The sequence below is a fragment of the Amaranthus tricolor genome, chromosome 1 (assembly GCF_026212465.1).
Source record: "Amaranthus tricolor cultivar Red isolate AtriRed21 chromosome 1, ASM2621246v1, whole genome shotgun sequence".
NCBI classification, from domain to species: Eukaryota; Viridiplantae; Streptophyta; class Magnoliopsida; order Caryophyllales; family Amaranthaceae; genus Amaranthus; species Amaranthus tricolor.
The window spans coordinates 6000083-6023275 of record NC_080047.1 but is presented as its reverse complement, the minus strand read 5'-3'; the positions used below and the strand labels follow the sequence as shown (position 1 = coordinate 6023275).

At 26.6% G+C, this 23193-nt stretch overlaps 1 protein-coding gene across 1 annotated transcript; it reads left to right on the top strand.

The window, feature by feature from the left end:
* Positions 1 to 11915: 11915 nt before the first annotated feature.
* On the top strand, positions 11916 to 17394 carry LOC130812229 (pseudo histidine-containing phosphotransfer protein 6). The gene is made up of 5 exons (XM_057677963.1): positions 11916 to 12135; positions 13803 to 13933; positions 15539 to 15682; positions 15855 to 15927; positions 17162 to 17394. The coding sequence occupies exons 1-5, from the start codon at positions 12067 to 12069 to the stop codon at positions 17216 to 17218; spliced, it is 474 nt and encodes a 157-aa protein (XP_057533946.1). The 5' UTR covers positions 11916 to 12066; the 3' UTR covers positions 17219 to 17394.
* Positions 17395 to 23193: the final 5799 nt, after the last annotated feature.

Below are 23193 nucleotides of genomic sequence, written 5' to 3'. Positions count from 1 at the left end.
AATCCATTAATCTAATAAATCAGCCGTTAGATCACCAATTATTAAACTCACCCTAGTGATCAATTTACTCAAATTTATACTATCAAAATTTAAAATAAAAAAAAAATTAGACATGCACTTATTTATTATCATAACATTTACCAAAATATAACACGTATACATCATCCATCTAAAATATGTATAGAAGTCATCCCTTCAATTTGATATGATAATGTCATCATTAACATTTTATTTTACGATAATTAATATATTTATTTTGTTAAATAATCTAAAAATAATAGTAGTACATTTAATTCATTTTTAAAAACTAAAATTTTGGTACTTCAATGAATTTAAAAAGTATATAATACACTAACAATTAATGCTAAATTTTTGAAAAAATTATAATTCATGAATTTTATCAAGTTTAGAAATAAAAAAAAGTAAAATGATGTACTCCAAGATTTGGGATTTCAAGATTTGAAATAATACGTCATTAAAAAGTTTATGTACGAAAATATAATTACTTGGTAAGTAGATGGATAGAATCGTTTAAATTTAATTTAAGTCTAGAAATTCCTAATCAATCATCTTGATTTATGAATTAATTATAAAAAGACAAAATAAATATCAATAAAGTAAACGAAATAGATAAAGATAAATTAAAATCCTGAAAGCCTAATCCTATCAAATTCTTACACATAAGGGTGATTTATCAATATTACAAATCACCGTTATTTACTTAGACTACCTCTTCCCAGTCAGCCAGATTGTGATCCGAGCTAGTCATTTAATTAAAAATTTACTTAAATAATATAATTAAATTGATTCAGCAATTATACAAAAGTTCAATAAGTGTTCAATTCATTTTATACTTTCTCTGTTCTTTTTTTTCCTGCACCATGTTGAATTGTTTCGATTTAAATTTTTTTATTTCTTGTTCCTATAATTTTTTGATAAGTACAATTAAATATATTAATGATTGAATTCTTACCTTAAAAAGAATGATGAAATACAACTACATATTCTAGATTATTCACATGTATAATGCCTACAGTATATGAGCAGTAGACAAGGCTGAAAGGAAGAAGCATGATTATGAAGTCTATGCTATTATTAATTAACTAATTATTAATTAACCAATTACAGCTTATCTTTTTATTGATATTAACGCTATGTGCTTTGCTTTACACTAAACATTCTCCATTTAGTTTCCCAATAATCAGCTGATGTCAACTATTTATGCATGCTCCAATATTTTTTCCAAAGTTTTTTTTTATTTTTAAAAAATGACCTCCCACTTTTATGGTTTATGAGAAAAGACCAAGTTCTTTTAAATTTTTTAATGGTTTGTGGTTTTTACTTAAGTATATATAGGTCAATTCTTGTGCAAAAAAGATTATAATATTAATTATATTGAAAATTTGAAATTATTTCTAATCTTAGAGAGTGTCTACTTGGATATATCTATAAAATAATAAACTTGGTAAATTTTTAAAATATTGCATAAGATTCACTTTCAAAAAAAAATTCGAAACCCATAATGCTATTCAATTTAAAGTAAATATAGATCACAAAATTATAAATACATTACGATTATTAATACTATTCATCATTGTTACTATTCATCATTGTTTGTTATGTACTCCTTTCGTTTATGCATAATCATTATATTTGTCTATTTTAATTATTTGTCTAGCAGTGAAGATTTCTCTTTATTTTTAAGAGGTTAATTACATATTTTAATTTTACAATTAAGATCCCTTCCCACATATTTACCTTAGAATTGGATGATGTTTAAGTACTTATACAAGGATATTTCATCAAGTCTTTCATTTACCAATTCAAAATAAGTACAATAAGCATTAAGTTAATCTTATGTCCCATCATAACAAATCCATGCTCCAAAGAATTATGATTAGTGAACTTATAATCCACCATCTTGTAAATTAATTAAGTTTATAAAGTATAGATAATCGGATTTTGTTTCAATTAGAAATTAAATACAATTTTTCAAAAAACCATAATTTCGATGTCTAAATATCATTTTTTTTCTTTTCTCACCCTATATATATATATATAATTAAAAAAAATTTGTTGAGTGTAAAATAAGATATCTTAATCATCATACGTCAATAAAAAGCATGCTTTTGAAATTGTGACACATTCTAGTCTCTAACTATGACTTAGGAGAGTGTAAACAAATGAACATGCTTAGTTTCTTGCTTATGCACAAATTAAAATTTATCTACAATTAACCCATCACTTTTTACACTAGGGTTTTGTGCATGCTCTTCAACATATACTAATTGACCAGTAAAGTGTATAAAATAATTACTTGTATAATGGAGCAACAAATACAATGCAATCCATCTGTCTTTCATCAATATATAATTATACTCCTAATTCCATACTTATCATTGCAAAATGAATTTCATGCTCCCTTCTTGAAGATGATTTTAACTTTTAGGAATCTCAAAATACTAGCCCCCTTTCATTATGTCTAATTAAGAATCATAAAAATGTAAAAATCATAAAAATGTTAGTATTAGAAAAATATGTAATTAGACAATTCAAATAAAAAACCACTTGCCTATATTTTTTCTTAGTCATTAGCCGAAATATCATAGTAAGCTAGAAAATGAATGGTAACAATAAATTGTAGTGTAATAAGCATTTCAGAACGGAGGAAGTAGATTATTACTCCATAGTATAAAAATGAAAGCCCGAAATATTGAGTTGGACTTATTGTCATTCCCAGCATATTATTGGAAAGTACGAGGCGTACATATTTTATAAGCTAAAGATATTATCCCAAAACCATATAGCAATGAGCGAAAGGTTTAATAATTATAAAGTGCATACACAATCTTTAACTCATCGATACAGGACAAACTATCATCACATATAATGATTGCATCTGGAGTTTAGCTCCATGCCTCCGTTCCACCATACCCTCGCTTTTAACCATAACACATGCAAATTGCAATATGCACCAATTCTTTCCAGAGCTTGTACAGTAGCTACACTTTGTACATACTTCACTACATACTATCTTTAATATCTTTTCAAATTAAAGATGACATGGAGGTACTAATAAGGAACGAAGTTAATTTGAGTCATTAGGATTAGTTTTAAATTAGATATTTTGGATTGAGTTAAAGCTTAATATTGTGTAAATTTTTTAAGTTCGATCGATTTAACAAGGTCTAATAAATTTCGAGCTGGGTTGGATTTGACACCTATAACTGTAACAAAATACTTCTGTATTATCATTTTTAAAGACAAAAATATATTAATCGTACTACTCCCTTTGTTTCAGTGACTTTACATCATTTAATTGGTTTTTTTGACATTCGCTGAAACAAGTTTGGGCTTTAGTGGCATATGTTTTAGGAATTAGTGGCATTTGTAGATGCCACTAAAGGATGTCGCGATATTTGAACTAATGTCATTAGATCATATGTCGCGAAAGCTAATAGTAGCCTTTAAGTTATGCCGTTAAAATTTTAAAAAAATACCACTAAAACCCTATTTCCAATCCAAAAGTCTTACCCCTCTTTTGTTCCAATGACATGTTTAATCACACTCTAATTGAACTTATAACTAATTGAGGCAAAATATTGTCCTTTCTATTTAGATGACATTAAAGTTTCATATCACATTAAGATTCTCTATACAAACTTCTAATATTTGGTAAAAATATCAAAAAGATTAACATATATTCAAAAAAATAGAATTTCTGTAATATTTAGTATGTTGTAGTTAATTCGCAACTGTTGATCAATGATGTGCTTCTGGTTTTTCAATGTTGTTCAAAATTTGTAGTTGTCGATCTCCTTTCATCGTGTTGGTGTGAACATATACAAAAGATGATCAGTATACTCCAAAATGCTTTGTATTCGCATGGACGCCAATAAAACATCATTAGGTTAACATACCTGAAGAAGTCATCAATGCTGATTATTTAATGTTAATCATTCATCATAATTTGACAATATAGATTTTTAGATACATGGGTAAATATCCATTATATCTTATTGCCATTAAAATACTTCAAATTTGCTTATGTTTAACATCAACGTAGGAGACATATGAATATAATTCATTTGTCAAATAATATTAAATAAATATAAATGGATCTGACCGAATATACCTTCATCATATATTATAATCTTACACAACTAAAATGGTTTAACACTAAAATAAACAATCAAGTTTCTATGATTTTTAGTTTTTTATAACTAAAGATATTAAAGCTTCAATAATTGTCTCGACAAACATTCTCAAATCAAATGAAATAAAGTTATGCTCTTCAAATCTCCTTTTTATCATGGAAAAACTATCTATTCGGTCTCTACCCCTCGTTTAAATATATATGGATCGAATTAGTACATTGTTAAATGTGTAAAAGTAATTAGAACAATAACTTTGAATAAGTGGGAGGAGTAATTAATTAAACATTAAATTTACACTTTGTCCACCCCACAATATCCATCCCTTTCTTAGAACTGTAAAAGCAGTAAGATTCTTCACTATGTCCTTTAGATTTGACAGAACCTATTAATTTTCAAACTTTTCAATAAAAAGAGGGAAAAAGGTCATGGACTTTCTTCATTCATATGGAAATCCTTTAAACACAAATATTGTTGAATAGTAGTGCATGAATATGGTAAAAATCATCTTTTATAAAGCACAAATTTGTAATAGTAGTATAAATTTTTGGGGAATCTAGGTACAGAAAACACCTATAAACAAATTTGGTAAAAATTCTCAATACATTAACTCATACTAACTTGATTCGGCTAATCATTTTATTCTCAATTAAACGAGATAATTAAGATTGAATTAGTGTGTAACAGTCAAATATGCATAATGGTACTTAAGAGAATAATTATTTTACGAGATTTTGGTCTTATCTCAGTTGAATCAAGCATCACTTTATCTACGTAAACTCCTAATTTCAATTTTCATCTTGTGTTAATGAGTTATCCTTCCCTCGACCTACCATATAATTAAATGAAAGTTATTGTATATACTAATATATGAATTAATTTGCCCAATTTTAAATGTCACCACCCTTTTCATAGTGCGTCACCTGTTTTTTTTATTGAAATTAGAACAATGCGCTTGAATCCATTTTCAATTATAAAATCAAACAACATTATTATTAAACTACAATTATTAATAATAATTAAAGTTAAATAAAAAATATTAATTATAAAAAGAAAAAAATTTTAAAAATCGAAAATTGGACCTACTCGCACGTATTGTATGACTCGATCTTGGCCAAGTCACATGTTTTGTGCAGCTGAGTCCAATTTATTTATTTAATTAATATTTTTATTTTTATTTTATTAAATTTTTAATTTAGCTCAGTTGAAAATACTTTACAAAGAAGGGAAGTTAGAGAGAAGAAAAATGCTTATAATGCAAAAATTTATGCTGAAATTTGATACATATTTACTCTTTTGGCCATAACTTTTGATAGGAAAATTACATTAATGTAACATTTGTTGCATTAGAAACTAGACTTTGAGAGCTTTCCAATGATGTATCATAAGCCCAATTCCGATAATCGAGCGACAGATGACGATCGTTTAAAATTTGCTTGTGCTGAAATTTGATATATGTTCACTGTTTTGGCAATAACTTTTAATAGGAAAACCACATTAATTAAAGGTTTATGGCATTATAAACTAGTCTTCAAGAAGTTTCCAACGACATATTATATGTCCAATTTTCAGAATCGAGTGAGAAATGACGACCATATAAAATTTGTTTTGAGTTTTAGTACACACGGTCGCACAAAACAAGTGACTTGACCGTAGTAGAGTCGCGTAAAACACGCGACTGGTCTGCTGTCTGAGTGTGCTAAAAATCGAACAAACTTTAAATTGTCGTCATTTTTCGCTTGGTTATCGGAATCGGGCATTAATATATTGTTGGAAAACTCTTGAAGTGATCTAGCGTCTTATGTTGTAAACCTTGTATTAATGTGATTTTCCTATCAAGAGTTATGGCCAAAAGAGTGAACATGTATCAACTTTTAATTTTTAATTAATACTTCTTTTGTTTTCATTTGTTCTTCTCATTCACATTCACTTTTTGCGAAGAATACAATGCAAACTGAGAAGTCAAATAATTTTAATTGTGAGTTTTTTAAAATTCTAAAAAGTTGATATTTAGAAAATATATACTGAAGTGAATCTATCAATATCCCACGTGAATATGTTTTTTATATAAATTGATGAGAAATCACAGTCAAAGTTTGACACTAAAATTAATAAATTCAATTTGAAATGAACATATAAAAATGAAGGAAGTACTAATTAACCCAATTATTTTCTTTTTATATTAATATTCTTGAATTATTTACTTAATAATTTAAATTTTAGTAAATTAATTAATATTAACTAATTTATGTTTTTAGTTAAATAATAATGATAATAAATTATTAAGTTTAATAATATTTTTTGTTTAATTATGTTATTATGTATGAAATAATTTTTGTTTAATTACAAATAATATTAATATTAATTGAAAAATCATTCAATTAATAATTAATTAGGTGATCAAATTGATGAACTATATTGTTTCAATAGAATTATGAAAATCATATTAGTAAAGCATATTTTTGTTTTTCAAAGCATATTTTAGAAAGAAATTAAAGAGATAGAATTATGAAAAATTATTAAAAGAAAAACTAAAAGTTCAATATATAAAACATATCAATTCAATAAAAAAAATAAATATATAATGGCAATATTTAGTAAAGCCCTTAATTTAAGCTTAATTAAAAAAGAAAATAGGAGTATAGTTGAGACAAAGACAACATCCTAGAGGTGTGTTGAGAATCAACCAAAGAAGAAAAAAACACGCGTCAGCACCAAAAATGGCTGAGAAATTACAGAATTGTCAAGATAAAGTAAAGACTAAAACCATAACAGTCTGACTATGAACAACTTCTATGAAGCCTTGTATTTCGGGGGAAACAAAACTTAAAACATGGCAAAATCTGTATCCTCCATATTAATTCTTCTTCTTAAATATTGTTTGCTTTATTAGTCACTGTGATTCTACTACACTGTGCTACTGCTACCAATATACAATACCATTATCAGGAGAGACAAATCCCAAATATTAATTCAGGAAGTACTTTTATTTTTTTTTTTTTATTATACTTACTTATTTTAACTATTTCAAATTACTTATTTTTCATAATTTTTCTTACAATAATTTCACATATTAATTAACCATAAATGATCCAACTTTCAGAGGTTTTTGCTTAAAGTACACTCAGTTAATCAAATAATTTGCTATATTATGTAATTTACCGAAAAAGTAAATTAATAATTTACGTAAAATTAGAGAAAAATTTTGAAAATTTACATAAAAAATTATGAAAATTTTAAAAATTAGGAAAAAAAATTTTAACATATTTTTTTACATTTGTTTGACATTTTATTTTAATTTATCTTTGTTTTTTTAAAATAAATATGCTATAACAACCATCCGGTTACCGAACTTGCTCTAGGAGATTACTTTTAAAGTTTGGATTATTTATGATTAATCAATAAGTGAGATTATTGTAGAAAAACTATAAAAATATTATATATTATTTTAGGTAATTTTTTCCAAAAAATAACAATCTACTTTGTTGTCATGTGTTTCCTATTTCATATTTCATTGTAAGAGCATATCTTTTGAACTTTTTTACTTATAGGAAAAAAAGGTGGATTTACGATATTTAATTACAATTGTAGTCTCTATTTTTAAGGTGATAAATAATAATTATTATTAGCGGTTGCTTTATGTCTATTGAGGTTTTTTTTTCTAAGGATTTATTTGTGGATATTTCTCGAGCGAGGGACATTTTGATCGTATTCTCCTTTGTGGGTATGAGTTATCGCTGTTATTTTCTCCTTAAATTCTAATCATAGTTAATCTTATGAGTTAAATACACTGGGTATGATAATAATAATGATGAGTTGTTGCTTGAGAGACAAAGGGATATAGACACATCGAGATCTAAATTCTCATAGTAGTTTATACACTATTTGCTTTTATGATGTTAATTTAGCATCAAACAGAAAGTAGAGTGTTTTTCTAGAAATATATGAATGAAATATATATAAAAAATAAATTAATTTTTAAATAATAAAATAATATAAAATAAATTGAACAATTTAAAATAAAATATTATGATGTAAATTGAGAGTTACAAAGACATTATTTAGCACTATCTTCTATTCTACCCATTAGTTGTATTTATTTTTTACCACAATTTACTTATTATTTTTAATTTATATTTTATTTTTAATCTATAAATTAAAATATAGTCATATAAAATCTAATTTAATATGTCTCAATATAAAAATTAATAATATTAAATTTTTTATAATTTTTAATTAAAAATAATTAGAAAAGTTTAAATGTTATCTCAATAAAAGTGAAAAACTAAATGAGTGTTAAATAAAAGTTAGATTCTTAGAGAAAAAGGGAAACGGGAAGTTGAATGGATCAGTGATGAGACAGTAAAAAGGGAGGCGGTATAAGAGCAAGAAAAGTGAGTGCAGAAAATTGCTGGTTGTCACCCGCACTTACAAACTGCGCGTGCTGTCTATTTCTGCTACCATTAGTGCGGCGTCTTACTGCTCTTGCCTCTTGCTTGCAGATACTCTTATTCCCCTCTTTAATTTTCCACTACCACTAATTTGAATTTCTTGCACAATTACTCTGATTTATTTCATCACTTATTTATTAATTAATAATTAGTAAAAAGAAAATTGGATTGCTGAATACAATAACAAATAATAAAAATGAATGCAGTGTTAAAATAAAGATATAATTGATAAATTTGTTGTTGGACATATATATATCTACATAACAGAAAAATAATCTACTTATAGATTCGATAAGGTTTTATCCTAAATCAATTAGTAAATAGTTTGAGTAACTCATTAATTCTATATATGTTTTCCAAACTGTTAAATTTTTATGTGGGTAATATCTAGAAAAATAATTGTAAATGTGAATAAAAAAACTAAGATAACTATAAAAAGATAGTGTAAAATCAATAAGACGACAATGAGAGGTAAGAGAAAAATTTTTAAAAGACTCGATAATTCGATATTTATACAACTATGTAATCGAATTCGATTTAACCTAACTTCAAAATGAACATAAAATTATATAAAATAAATTGAAATACGTAATAAAGAATTAATCTGATAACCTAAATTAAGACATGTAGCCAAAACCGTGAGCGAGTAAATTTCAAGTTGTAGTTACGTGGGTTGTTTATGCGAAGTAGGAGTATTGAAAAGGGTTAAAATAATGGTGAGTAAATGGTTTGGTTTGGTATGAACCCCACAATTACCTCGATGTTTGCTGTATTTGCCTCACGCTGATCTTTTTTATCTTGGTTTCCCTAAATGTACCATACCCATTTAACACCTTCTGTTCTGTTACTCTCTGCCTTTTTGTACTGCCTACACCTCTATCTAGTGCCTATGTTGGACTTTCCTTAAATTTCAAAATTTATTACACTAGTGTAAATTTCTAAATTTAAGATATGACTACATAAAAAAATAAATTAATAAATTAAATGACTTGAAAATTTAAAAGTTATATTTGGGCCAGATATTTAGATTGTATTAATAAAGTCAAATATAGATCATTTATTTTAATGTACGAATTTTTAAATATTTGAGATTATCGGTGAGTTTGAATTCAAACAACAAACGACCATTAAGCAAAGTATAGACCGAGTCATATCTATATCTACAAGAGATCCGATAAAAATTGCACTATGTGATGAGATTCAGATATACAAATCAATGGAGACTCAAATAACATTTAATGAGGTATCTTAGATACCTTCTCCTCAACAAATATTTATTTTCCTTAATAACTCAACTATACATTAATGAATAAATTCTCTCACACTTGAGAATAAGCTCTCAAGATAAAGATCCCAATTTTAATGGAGATCACTAGCAAATACAATAATACAATGTAGAAGAAACTTTCTTGGTGTTAACTTTAGTTGCCTCTATGCATTAACCTCTCTCGTATTTTTCTAATCTGATTTAGGCTTTTATATAGCCCATAATAAATTAGAGAAACCCTAGGAAAATATACTACTTATTCCCCAAGCAAACCCCACAAGACAAAAAATACGCGATATTTTCCACTAGACAGGCCGCTTGGAAGAGTGCTTGACATGCTCAAACAAGCGGCAGTGTCGTTGCCTTCACTATCGGTTGCAAGCCTTTGTCTTGCTTGAGGAACCTTCCCTCATGCCTTTCCTCGTTCAAGGCATAACCCAATACTCATGTGAAGCTTCTTCTTACCTTGTTCAAAGGCTCCATGCCTTGCCCAATGAATCCTACTTGCTCCACACTGATCACCTCAAAAGTGATCCAAACATCTATCATGCCCCATTGCATGCGCATCACTCTCCACCATGAGTGGGTTATGAGATGATTAAAATCATCCTCCGTATAAGGAGTTTTGACAGTTGGACTACATATATTAACCTTTGTCAATAAAAAAAATAATTCAATAAAAATAAGTGTAAATAAAACAAGAAAAGTTGAATGAAACTAAAATAAATATGGGCTTCTAATAAATATTTAATTTAATATTGCTTTCAATTTAATTTTAGAGTCAAATATTATTAACAAATTTATTTTCAATAAAATCATTATTTAGTCAAATTCAAATATTTAATTAATCAATTTTCATTGAAAACTACACACCACGTAGATTTAAGATTGAGGTCGATAGTCATCAATACTCCCAATCAAACAATTTTTATAGGGAATGTTCGTAAATGGTTTCAACTAAATTCTTATTTACAGCTATTTAATTTGAACAATTTTAGACCTAGATATAAACCCATAAGACTCTGAATAAGAGTCATGAAATTTAAAGGTTTTAAAGCCCAAAAGTGGTCTTATCTTTATTGTTTTTATTCAATATTTAGTAGTATAATTCATATAAATTATTTAAAATAAGTATATAAATTTTTAGATATTACATTTGGGTCGAATTTGAGACAAGTTTGAAACAAATCTAGGTCTAGATTTATCTTCGGTCTAAAAATATCAAATCTCAGTCAAATCTGATTATTTTGTGTTAGATTCTAATTTTATACTCGAGGCTTTTAAGTTTCAAAAAAAAATATCAAAATTTTAACACAAAATTCTTGTATTAAACGGTTTCATCATGAGACGTACTTCATACTTAAACTAAATAACCTAATAATTGAAACTTTTAGCACGATAGGCCTTTTGTATAGACTCGTCTCACTATGAGACGGTCTCACACAAGAGGGGCTGATATTTTCAAATTTTGGATCGGGTTTTACCCCAGTATGTGATGTAAAAAGATAAAATTATAAAAAAAGGCCATGTCATCAAAGAATCTTTTCAACAATTGAACCATTTATCTCATTAAATTTGCCTTACTTTTCTCATAAGTGCATCTTTTCATATTTATCACACTTTTTTTAGCCATGATTTGTATGCTGTTATAACTTTTAAATTTTCGTCCACACTATTTATCACATCCACATAATTAACTTGTTTTTTTATTTCAATCACATATTTCTCCTAATACACACAAAATATTTTTTTATCTCATTATTTTTCTTGATTTCTTATCAAATTTACATCAAACACAAAAAATCAAAAAATAAATAAATAAATTTAATATGACTTAATAAATAGGAGTATAACTTCAAATTTTGTGTTACCACATAAAATTGTTTGCTAGCAATTCATCTAAAAATAAAAATAAAAAAAAATTAATTAACAGGAGTAATATTAAATTGAGAATCATCCCACATTATTCCCCTAACCAAATGGTCCACACTATAAATATGGTGTTGAATCTTCACAATCTTCGCGCTTCCCGCTTGAAAGAAAACAAACCTAAAAGGCTCCTGAATTCCACACTTTGACACTCCAAATTAAAATCAAAATATCAAAATTAAAATTTGCATTCACAAACTTCAATAAATAAATAAAAATCAAAGTCTGGAATTATAAAAGATTCAAAACGGGTCTTCCGTTGTGGATGCTTGGCTTGGCCGCTCAACAACTGCGTGCCGATATGAATCGCTTGCTTGCTCTTCTTTTCCACCAAGTATGTTCTTTTTTTTTTCTTCTCTTTTCATTCATTTAAAAAATGTAAGTGTTTGGATAATTTATTTATACAAGAAAGAAATTGAAGGAATTAAAAAGGGAAATTTTTTTATCATCATCTTTTTCGGTAGATCCCGAAAACTATAATCAGGATCTGAAGAGGAAAGAAAAACGACAATTCATACCATATCGTACAAGAGAGTGCACCAATAAGTCTTAAAAAATTATAATTTTTTATTCTTTGGTCTTGGAGGGATTTGAAAAACAAAATTAAATTAATTCTTTGTAAATAATTTGCACGAAACCATAAAGGAAATTAAATCATCTCTGTAAGTTCATTCTCTACATTTCTATATTTTTCTTTAATTGTTTTTACGTGTTATACTTACTGCATTTTCTTTATTGATCGATTTTAAATTACATTTTACTTCATATACAGTATTATTTTTTAAATAAAACTATGTAAACGTTTGTATTTTCCTAATTTTTTCAACCTTATTTACCATTAAATTTTGCATTTTATTCTTAAAAAGTTACGATCGTTAATTTAATATAAAAATATCAATTTCTCAAATTTTATATAAAATTCTTTGGCAATACGAAAATCAGAACAAACTTCCATCAAAAACACAAAATACTTATCATTTATATTCCTATTTAAAAGAAACTTTTGTAGAAAACTTTTTTCATATTCTTTTGTTACAAGTGTTGTCTCTTTCATATGACCCATAAAGTCATACTAGTATCAATGTATCATAGTATCATCTATACTACTTTGTGCCTTTGATTTTACATCAGTGCTAAATAAAATCTTTTAAAAAATTAATATTAATAATAAATAAAGAGAGTTAAATTGTTTGGATAAATTTTAAAAATAAGTAAAATGTATCATAGAGATTAAAATAAGTGACGTTTTATTGTCTAAAAATGAAAAATGAAGCAAAATGAGTATGAGAGACGAAAATGACATTTGATACTAAATGTATGGAACGAAAATAGTACATTGTTTGACCCATGGGGCATAGAATATCATCATCATACCCGGCGTATTCCGCTCATAAAAAACTATAGTCAAGGTTTGGGGAAGGAAGAAAGACGACAGGTTATACCCATAGAATAGAGTGCGGTCAAAGAGTCTCTCAGCTTGAGAAAGGTCTGGAAGAGAGAAAAACCTGTAACTTACAAATAGAATAAATAGAATACATACAAATGATTAAAAATAAAGATAAAAGTAAAGAGTTAAAGAGCGATAATAAAAGACAATGAACAATAACAAACGATGGTAATGAGAGTGAAAAACTAATTTGATGTAGCATCTGAACGGTCCGTTTGGTAGGTGATAATAAACGGTGGTAATGAGAGTGAAAAAGTAGTGTAATTTTAGTTGAAAAAACTCTTGGTTACTTTGATGATCATGCTTGTTCAACTTTCATCATCTCATTTTCTTTATAAAATTCACTTCAACGTGTTACTATGGCAATGATATGAAATTTTTGTCAAAATTTGTAAAAAAAATAAATTTTATGATTAAAGTTTTATTAACATGATAATTTTTATAAAATTTTATACTAAATCATTCTCACTGCCATTTAATAACCACTAATCAAACGATCGTAAATTTACATAAGTAATAAGTAATAATAGTGTAATGTCATAAAATGTATGTAGGGGGTGTTGGATGAACAATTCTTACAATTACAACAACTCCAAGATGAGAGTTCTCCAAATTTTGTATCTGAAGTTGTCAACATTTACTTTCATGAATCTGAGAAACTTCTCCGCAATCTCCGGACATTTCTGTAATTAACTTTCTCTTTAATTCCCTTTATTTAATTTCATATTGTAATTTTGTAGCTGATTTATGTCCCTAATTGCTTTTCTAATTGTGTAATTAGTAGATACAACATTTATTGCCTTGTTGATGATAAATGCATACTCTTCTTTCTTCTGAATTGTAATGTGAGATTTTTTTTTTTTAACTTTAATGTTTTAAAATGAGTGTAATAGAGTACTAATAATAATTTTATCTTATAAATATACATTTGTATTTTAAAATATTTGTTATATTATGGTTATTATCACTATTTATCGTTTAAGTTTTTTTTATATTGTTCTTGATATATAAGAAAATATATAATCAAATAAAATTTTGTTTGAATTGTCTAATCTCATATTTTTTGATATTAATTTTTTATAATTTTTTGTTATATATAATTCATCATATAAATAACGAATGTATAAAAATTGCATAAGTAATCAAATATAGCAAAGAACACAGGAATTAGAAGCTTAGTTGATTAGTCTATTTATGTACTCTTAAGTACAAGTGAAAGAGACCACTCGTAATGAGTTCATTGCTGATTACAAATAACGTCTTATTATTAGCCTATTAGGTTGGTCCTAAAAGTTGCGCTTTCAATTATTCCATTTATGGTCCAATAATAATAATAATTATTATTATTATTATTATTACTGTTGTTGTTGCTTTTTAAAATTATTTTCTGATTTTTTGATTTTTACATAATTTATTATTATTATTATTATTATTATTATTACATGCCTTGTGATATCGAATGTGAAAATAATCACAGACACATTTAAACTTTAGTAACAATAATTTATAGAAAAAAATGTCTTAGGTGAATTTTATGTAACTAATTTATGTACATATGTGACATATTTAAAGTAATCGTATAATATAAATTAAATTTTATTTCAGTTGAATTATAATTTTTGTCTCAATTTGATTTTTGCATTCATTTCTTATGATAGGATTGTGTACTAGAATCTTATGATATATGTATCTATGCAAGGAACAAAGAACAATAAAAACCATGAATAAACCAAGACCCATAATTACTTCATTCACCAATAGGATAGGAGTGTATAAGTAGAGTATAAATATACTTTTATGTTAGCCTGTTAAAATTCCGGGGTTTCATTGTATATACTAAAAGTAGTTTAATAGGATTATAATGTAATAAATAATATAATTATTTCTTTTGCTGTTTGAGAACAATCAAATTAATCATTTTATGCAATGAGTACATAATTAATATAAAACTCTAAAAAGGTTTTTCACACTTAAATCCACTAATGCTATTATGAGCAACCATACATCTAAAATGATAATAATTAATTTTTATTATTGCTTATTTATATATAGGATCAGTTTTGAGAGGTAAAAATCAAAGTTCTGAGCACGGTAACATGTCCGATTGCACATAACTTCTAAATACAACGTATTAGGCTTTCAAAGCTAGTCAATAATTTTTTGAAATTAACACGACCTTAAAAACCTTTTGTAAATCTTTGCTATACTCCTCCTTATTTTATGATAGTTTATTTTATTTATAAACTTTTATATATTTTATTTACCGGCATATAAAATGTGGGAAAAACAGAGCAGATAGAGAATTTTCAGACTACAAGAAAATAGGGATGCATTTGAATCAGTTAATGGGCAGCAGTTCAAGTATTGGAGCTAAAAGAGTTAGAAATGTATGCGTTGCATTTCGTGCTGCTTCTGAACAAAATAACCGTGCTGGGTATTTTCTTTTCTTTTCTTTTTTCATTACTTTTCATGCATGCCCTTAAAATAATTCTACTTTTCATAACAAATGCGAGTATAATTATAGATTAAAGTTAATTAATGTCATTTACTAGTACTATTTTTCATTCTCTAATCATGTTTATTGGCTTAATTTTGTCTTACTATAGATGCTTAAGAGCACTGGAGTTGCTAGAGCATGAATACTCTTATCTCAAGAACAAATTGCATGAGCTCTTCCAAGTATGACATCTCTTCTTAATTAGTAATTTATTAATTTATAACCTCTTATATTTGTTTTTTTCTTTGTTAAAGGGGAAGTACTTCTCTAAAGATCAATAGGAACAAGAATTGTAATAATTTATTAGTAATTAAATATCATAGAAATTTAGGTCTGAGTCTGCTAATTCATGTATTGTTAGGCAGTGACAATTTGTCACATAATCTCACTGTGGCCCATTTGAGTGGACACGGGACACTCGTGGGCTCGAGCCCAAAAACCCACGAGTCAAGAGCGTTGACTTACACATGCACAGATGCATTTGGCGAGGTTCATTGTTTCCTAAAACCATATAGTATGTAGGAGGATTAGCTCACCCAATATATATCCAAATTTACAACCCACTATTTTATCGATGTGAATTTTGTCTCACATATGAAGTATTTCCAACATGTATCATACGCATGCAACATATATAGTATAAATTGGAGAGCCTTATTAATTCAAGACACGTGAAAACGTGTCCCAAAAATCAATTACCCTAATAAAATTGCTATTTAATGGAATCAATAGAAACCTAAATAATCAACTACCTTAGTAATTATTTTTGTTTGCTATAATTATCAAAAACCCAAAAAATCAATTGCCTAAAAATTATTATTTGTTAGAATCATCAAAAACAAAGAAAGCAAATCAACAAGACAGTAAAATATGAATAAAAATAATAAATATCAGACAATAATTAGTGTTTGCTTTGTTTCATTGTTAAGTTTATTTTGATTGTATCTTTCTTCTAGTTCAAAATCGTGGTTTAAGCCCAAAATTTTAGAGTACACTTAGCTTGGTGTCAAACTTGGTACCTTCATTATGGAACACATACTCCTACCAACTCATCTAAATCCACTCCTTAACACAATTTTTTAAACATAATTGTTGTCAGTTGACATTACTAATCTCCCATTAAATCCGCCAATACGTACAGAGTATCTTTGATTTTTCTTATTGTTGTCTAAACTAATAATTTGTATGTATTTGAGTAGAAGTATAATCTTGCTTGTGTTTTTAATTAAATTACCCTAATGTGTATTGATAAAGGTAGTAGATAGTAGTATGGTCAAAAAGTTAGTTTCCTCCATCTTAAATTCATCTATGTACCTACAAATAATGAATATTTTCAAAATTATGAAGCATATATTTAAGTTTAGCATTGACATATGTAATAATTTATATTTGAGTTTTTATTTTTAAATGATGCAGATAGAACAACAAAGAGTACTTGCAGCTGGTGTGAGGTATCCAATGCAACGCAATTAAATCAACATTAGCAATAAAAATCTCACAAATTATTTGTTTAGTCTGCATATTAAATTTGCTACATTTTATATTCAGATCGAAACGAGAGATTTTTTTGAAATAGTGTAGCAATTATTAATTCCCTAAATTTTCATAATTATGAAGGGAAAGATAGTATTAGTGTGAGTAAAATAGGAAATGGTTAGCCTTTGATAATAAAAGTTTTGTTTGCTAATTATGTAGCAAATTTCTATAAAAGTTGATCATAATGAAATGAGTAGTTGTAAGTTTTGGTTGAAAATCAATGATAATTAATGAATGTACAGCTAATTAAGGGTGGCTATATTATAGCTTGATTGTTCTTCTGAAATTTTTATGTTGAGAATCTGATTTGAATAGTATATTTGACCTATTTTGGAAAAGCAATTTAATGAATGGTAAAATCAGTAGGTAATGTGCTCTTTGACAATGTTTTCACTAATTGTATCAATATACTTGCTCCGTTTCATAATACTTAGCTACATTTTTTATTTTAAATAATTTTATATCACTTGTTATATCTTTATTTTAGTAATAAAATAATTATATAAATATTTATATTACCCTTATTTTATCCTATTCTATATCTTACTAATTTTTTTCCCTATTCAATGAAGAATTAAAATGAAGGGTATAATTGTAGTTTATATGTTCTACCCATCTTTTTTTAATTTCTATACCCATGCAAATGTAGCACTAAAAACAAAACAAAGAAAGTATCACGTTGTACATAAATGTGAAATGATGGGCAACTTTTTTTGCCAATTATGAATAAAATAATAAATGGCTGAATAATACAAAAAAAAAGAAGAAACTAATTAAGAAAAATACGTAAATAAAATGAAAAGATAAATTAAAAGTATAAATAAGAATTAAAAAAATTAATAAGACGGATACAAATGAAACCTATAATGCATAACTCAAAAAGAGTAAGATGTGAAATTGTGACTATATATTATTAGATTATTAGGCTTGTATATAAAATTTATCAATTTTTTTTTTATTATTAATAGTTTTATCTATTTAAGAAACTCAGATTTAGAGATTGGAATACAATTTATATTTTATATAATTATTTTAACTTTTTAAGAAAGAATAAATGATAAACTAACATAGTATAATTAAATTTTTATATTTTTAAAGTAAAAATAATATTAATTTACATAAATAAAATACAGAATTGTTATACAACCCTTAGGGTTGTACATATCATTTTCCAATGTTATTGGATCTAATCAAATTCATCTCAAGTTAATGTTAAGATTTTTCTACCTTATTAACTAAATAAATCAGTGCAAGCTCAAATAAAATGGCTAAAAATAATATTAGATATGCTATTAAACTTATGTATTGGACTTTCACAATAAGATCGTCTCATATAATATTTACGTTTAAAAATAATTAATTATTTTCAATTAATACAAATTTATTGGGCCTGGAGGCTCTAAAAAATAAGTGGGTCTAGACCGCTTCACTGTGAGACGAGTTTATAAAAAAATCCATTATGCTAACAGTTTTTATTATTGGAAATTCAAATATGAAGCATTTCACACGGTGATACCGTGTCATACAAGAATTTGGTGTGAGTGAAAAAGATAGACATTGGGCTTTCACTTGGATCAGACTTTACAACTTATTGCACTCCTTCATAAGTGATAGGCTCCGTAATGACTAATGAGTTCACGTATATCACGTGTTTAATTTTATGAACTCAAATTGTCAGTTGTAAATGTATTTTGGTTTTTATTGTTTGAACTGATTCATTATGAAATGGATTCATAAATAATTAGTTTATTTCTCTAGGTAATTATTTTAATATTATAAATAAATACTTTAATATAGTAAATATATATTTGATCATCCTAGTAAAGATAACCTAACCATGGAACCTTCTCAATTGAAAATTTATGTTTGATTTTTTTAGTTTTAGATATAAAATTCAATCATAACGAACTGAATTTGACTTTTTATTTTACAAAATTCAAATTTAAATTTTAGTAAACCAAATTTCACTACATACTAAAAAATGATTTCAGAACATAAAACCAAAATAGATAAACAAAAATTTAAACGTTGTAACAATTACTAAATCTTAAATAAATTATTATAATTCAATATCAAATAATTTAAAGTTCAAACCATCCAAACTAAATTATATTTTAAATTTTTTACAAATTGTATTTAGTACTTTTTGAAGCTCGTGTATTTTTCTTCTATTTTGACACGTGATCTTAATTATAAGCAATTATAATTTTGGAATAGCTTTTTAAAATTTTATACCTGATAATAACTAAAACCAATTTTTTTTTTTTATCGTCTTTATTAACACTTTCCCATTTATTTATCAATTAAATTTGTTTTCTTATTTTAAGCAAGTATTCTAGTGACAATGAATGCAATGAGTTTCTATAATATTTATATTTAAAAAAAAAAAAGAGTTGTACAAATGGTCCAACCTGCCAAACCCTTGAGATGAACAGCCTGAAGAAACCTTTTAAACCACTAATTAAGAAATCCGTGTTGAACCGCTTGAATTTGAAATTGAACCCCTACGATCTGAACCAAGTTCTAATTCTGTAGAATCAGAATCGAATAAAATGATCAGAACCAAGTTCTAGCAAGTACCAACTACCAACACATTGCATGCTTTTATTATACACTTTAGAAATATTAGCTAGAAGTCTAGAATACTACACAAATACTAGTATCACCTCCCAAGACCTGATTAAACAAATAAAGAGTTTAAAAAAATAAATTTGTGCAATTACTATAAAGCTAAAGAAAAACTAATAATCTATTATTTTTTTTATAAGCATTTTTTGTATGAGGCTGTCTCACAATGAAATGACTTTAAAATAAAAATTCTATAAGCTAAACATTTCTATTATTAAACTATTAAACCTAAATATAAGACACATCTCACTGTAAAATCGTCTCACGCAAAAATTTATGTGTTTTATATGATAATGTTGGCTGTTCGGTCGTCCTTCCATACTTGGTGAAAGAGCCCAGTTCATAATTAATCAAGGTGGGCTTAGTTTTATGTTAATAGGCTTTGTATACTCATTTATTTTTATTGGGATTGTAACTGGGTGATCACAAATTCTCGTGATAGACGGTGTCTTTGAGTGATTATTTTTAATTGGGTTAATTTTTATTATTCAACAAGTTTTGTATGAGACCATTTCACCGTGAAACGGGCCCATACAAGCAGCTCAATTAATAATTTTTTAAAAACATTAATTCTTCATTGACACTGTCGCACCATGAGACGGCATCAATTGGATCGGTCCAAACGCTCAAAAAGACCTGCTACCCTATAAAATTCAAATTTCATTGTTTTTTAATCTTTTATTACTAATAGGCTGCTTGTATGAGCTCATCTCACGATGAGACGTTCTCATACAAGACTTGCTGTTTTAAAAAAACAACTGAATAAATAAGTTAAAAACAGTTTTTTTTATGTAGTTTTTCTTAAGTTAATATTAGGTCAGCCCAAAATAGACCGTCTCACGATGAGACAAGTCTTGATAAAAAATTTGTCATCGAGACGCTCTAAGACCAGCTGTTGTGTGATATAGCAACATTCAAACTCAATAGGAGACAAAGAGTTTAGACAGCAGCAGAGAGATAACAGCGAAGTGATTTGGTTCTCTTGATTTAAATTTTTCTTAAAATAATTTTATAAAATTTTATATTGTGTATTAGTGCGTATATTTAATACTATAAATGTCGAATTTATTTTATTGGTTTTGTTTTAGTTATATTTTATAGTGTCATATTTTAATTTTTATCATAAGTTATAAGTAAATTGAAATAAATGAGATTTATTGTTAGGGTTTAAAATTTAATATTTCGCCTGAAGCCCTTAAAAATCTCGTGTTCGGGCTTGCAAGTAAAAACTCATACGAGAAAGTGAAGTGTCTAATAAACCCTCTCTTCTCAACAAAATAAAGGTAGTAGTAGTATTTGATCTTAGTATAATTAGGTTGTTTTAAAGATGCTTTTTGATATTAAATTTTAGTTGGTGAATAAAAGATGAAAAGACATTGTGTTAACTTTAAAGAAAAGATTAAATAGGAAAATTTAGAATCATTGTTAAAAAGTGTGAGTTATTCATATAAAAAATCGTAATTCGATGAGAACTTTAAAATAAAGAGTTTATATATACTAATAACATGTATTAGTTGCGCAATTTAACCCACATATATGATTCATCTCACGATTTAACCGTCTCACATTAGAATTTGTGTTGGTAAAAAAAGCAAAGTTAAATAAATAAATATAAATGAAAAATGTGTCAAATTTCAAGAAAGTATAAGTATATTATACAATGATTGTATCATAATGCCCTAATTATTTTTTAGGAAAACAAAGAAGATATTTTTATTCCTCAAAAAGATAAAGTCTAGGAACAAAGTTATTTCTTTGACTTTCCATGTGTCCACACCATATCCACATCAAATAAGCATCTGCAGCACCATGCAAATTTCTTTTTTTTTTTTTGAAAAAATAAATAAAAAGCAACACCATGTTAGATTAGACCCACCAATACTCGGATTCATATTGATCAAGGCCAAAAGATATAGTCCTTCGAAGAATCTGCATGTACCAAAAGTACTACTTTCAACATATTTAATTACAATATATAAATATATTTCATTTTGAAATATTGAAAATAATTATTTATTTTCTCATGATTTTCATGCGTATGTCTAGATGATGTAGGATTAAATACTATAAAATTATTGTTGCTTGAGAGAATAATTTATAAGGAAGACTAAATAAATGATCATTTACTCTTAGCAGAATATAATCTTGCATGATCATGTACCTAGAAATTATTGACTATTGAATGAAAAATATCTTTAGGGTACATTGAACTCATATTAAAAGGAACAATTATTGGTGGGAGCGTGTAATATCCGGTTAAAATATCTAAGTTGGTGAAAAACGTAAAAATACGCTAAGTGGTACATATCGAGTCTAAGGGGTAACATATTTTATATAAGGATCATGAATGCTTTTTAAATTTCTACTGTTTTTTAAGATATTTATATAAAATATCGCAGAAAAACTCGTCAATTAAACATATGCCTCTTATTTAAAAGTTGCATATATTTATCAAAATTTTACGAAAATATATAAACTCAAAAAGTAATTAAATATTATTTTATATTTTTAATTTAGCACTTGGGATTAATTGATTAATTTTCATGTGATCCTGTTTCTTTAAGTGATGTCTCTACAAATTTTTTTTGAAATTATATATACGTTGAATTTAGTGTAATTGTTAAATTCGGTATTCTAGAAGACACGACTAAATAAGTTTATTATTGACAACGACAAAATTTCAACAGCTAGTAATGCATGGGTGCTAAAAATAGATAGTGAAAAGGTCAATATTCAAAGCAGATGTTTGACAAATAAAGATTTGCATCAAACTTCAAAAGAGCTATGTTAGTTGAGAAGGTGTTGATTTTTGAGTTACACCATGATATACCATATGATTTTGAAACTTATTTAAGAAATGGAGGACATATAAGATAAGTTACATGCTATCCCAACACAAAATCAGTTAGATCTCTTAGAATAAATAACATAAATAACTTGAGATTTTGAAAGGGAGTGCTATCAATAACCAAATAAAGAAAAGGGTGACATTTTTTTCATGTGGATATCAATAGAAAAGGAAAGAGAAATGAAAGAGAGAAATATCTTATACTATTTCGTATTAAAGAAATCCGGGAAAATTCACGTTGTAATTCTGAAATTTTGGATTTTCTATTTGGTAATCAGAACTTTTAAAAAATCCTCGCGATAACCCTGAGGTTTACAAAATTGTTCCATCGTGACCTTTTTGCACGTAAAACGTTAGTAAACGTTAATTTCGAAGCTTTAAGGATGTTGTACGCCTATTTATGCGATTCACTATTTCAAATTCCATCAGTTTCAAC

Bases quoted from the DNA above. Each gene is read 5' to 3' on its own strand.
- LOC130812229 (XM_057677963.1), top strand. From the start codon at position 12,067: ATGCTTGGCTTGGCCGCTCAACAACTGCGTGCCGATATGAATCGCTTG. The intron at 12,136-13,802 runs GTATGTTCTTTT...AAATGTATGTAG, and splicing joins TTGCTCTTCTTTTCCACCAA to GGGGTGTTGGATGAACAATT. The intron at 15,683-15,854 runs GTATTTTCTTTT...GTCTTACTATAG, and splicing joins GAACAAAATAACCGTGCTGG to ATGCTTAAGAGCACTGGAGT.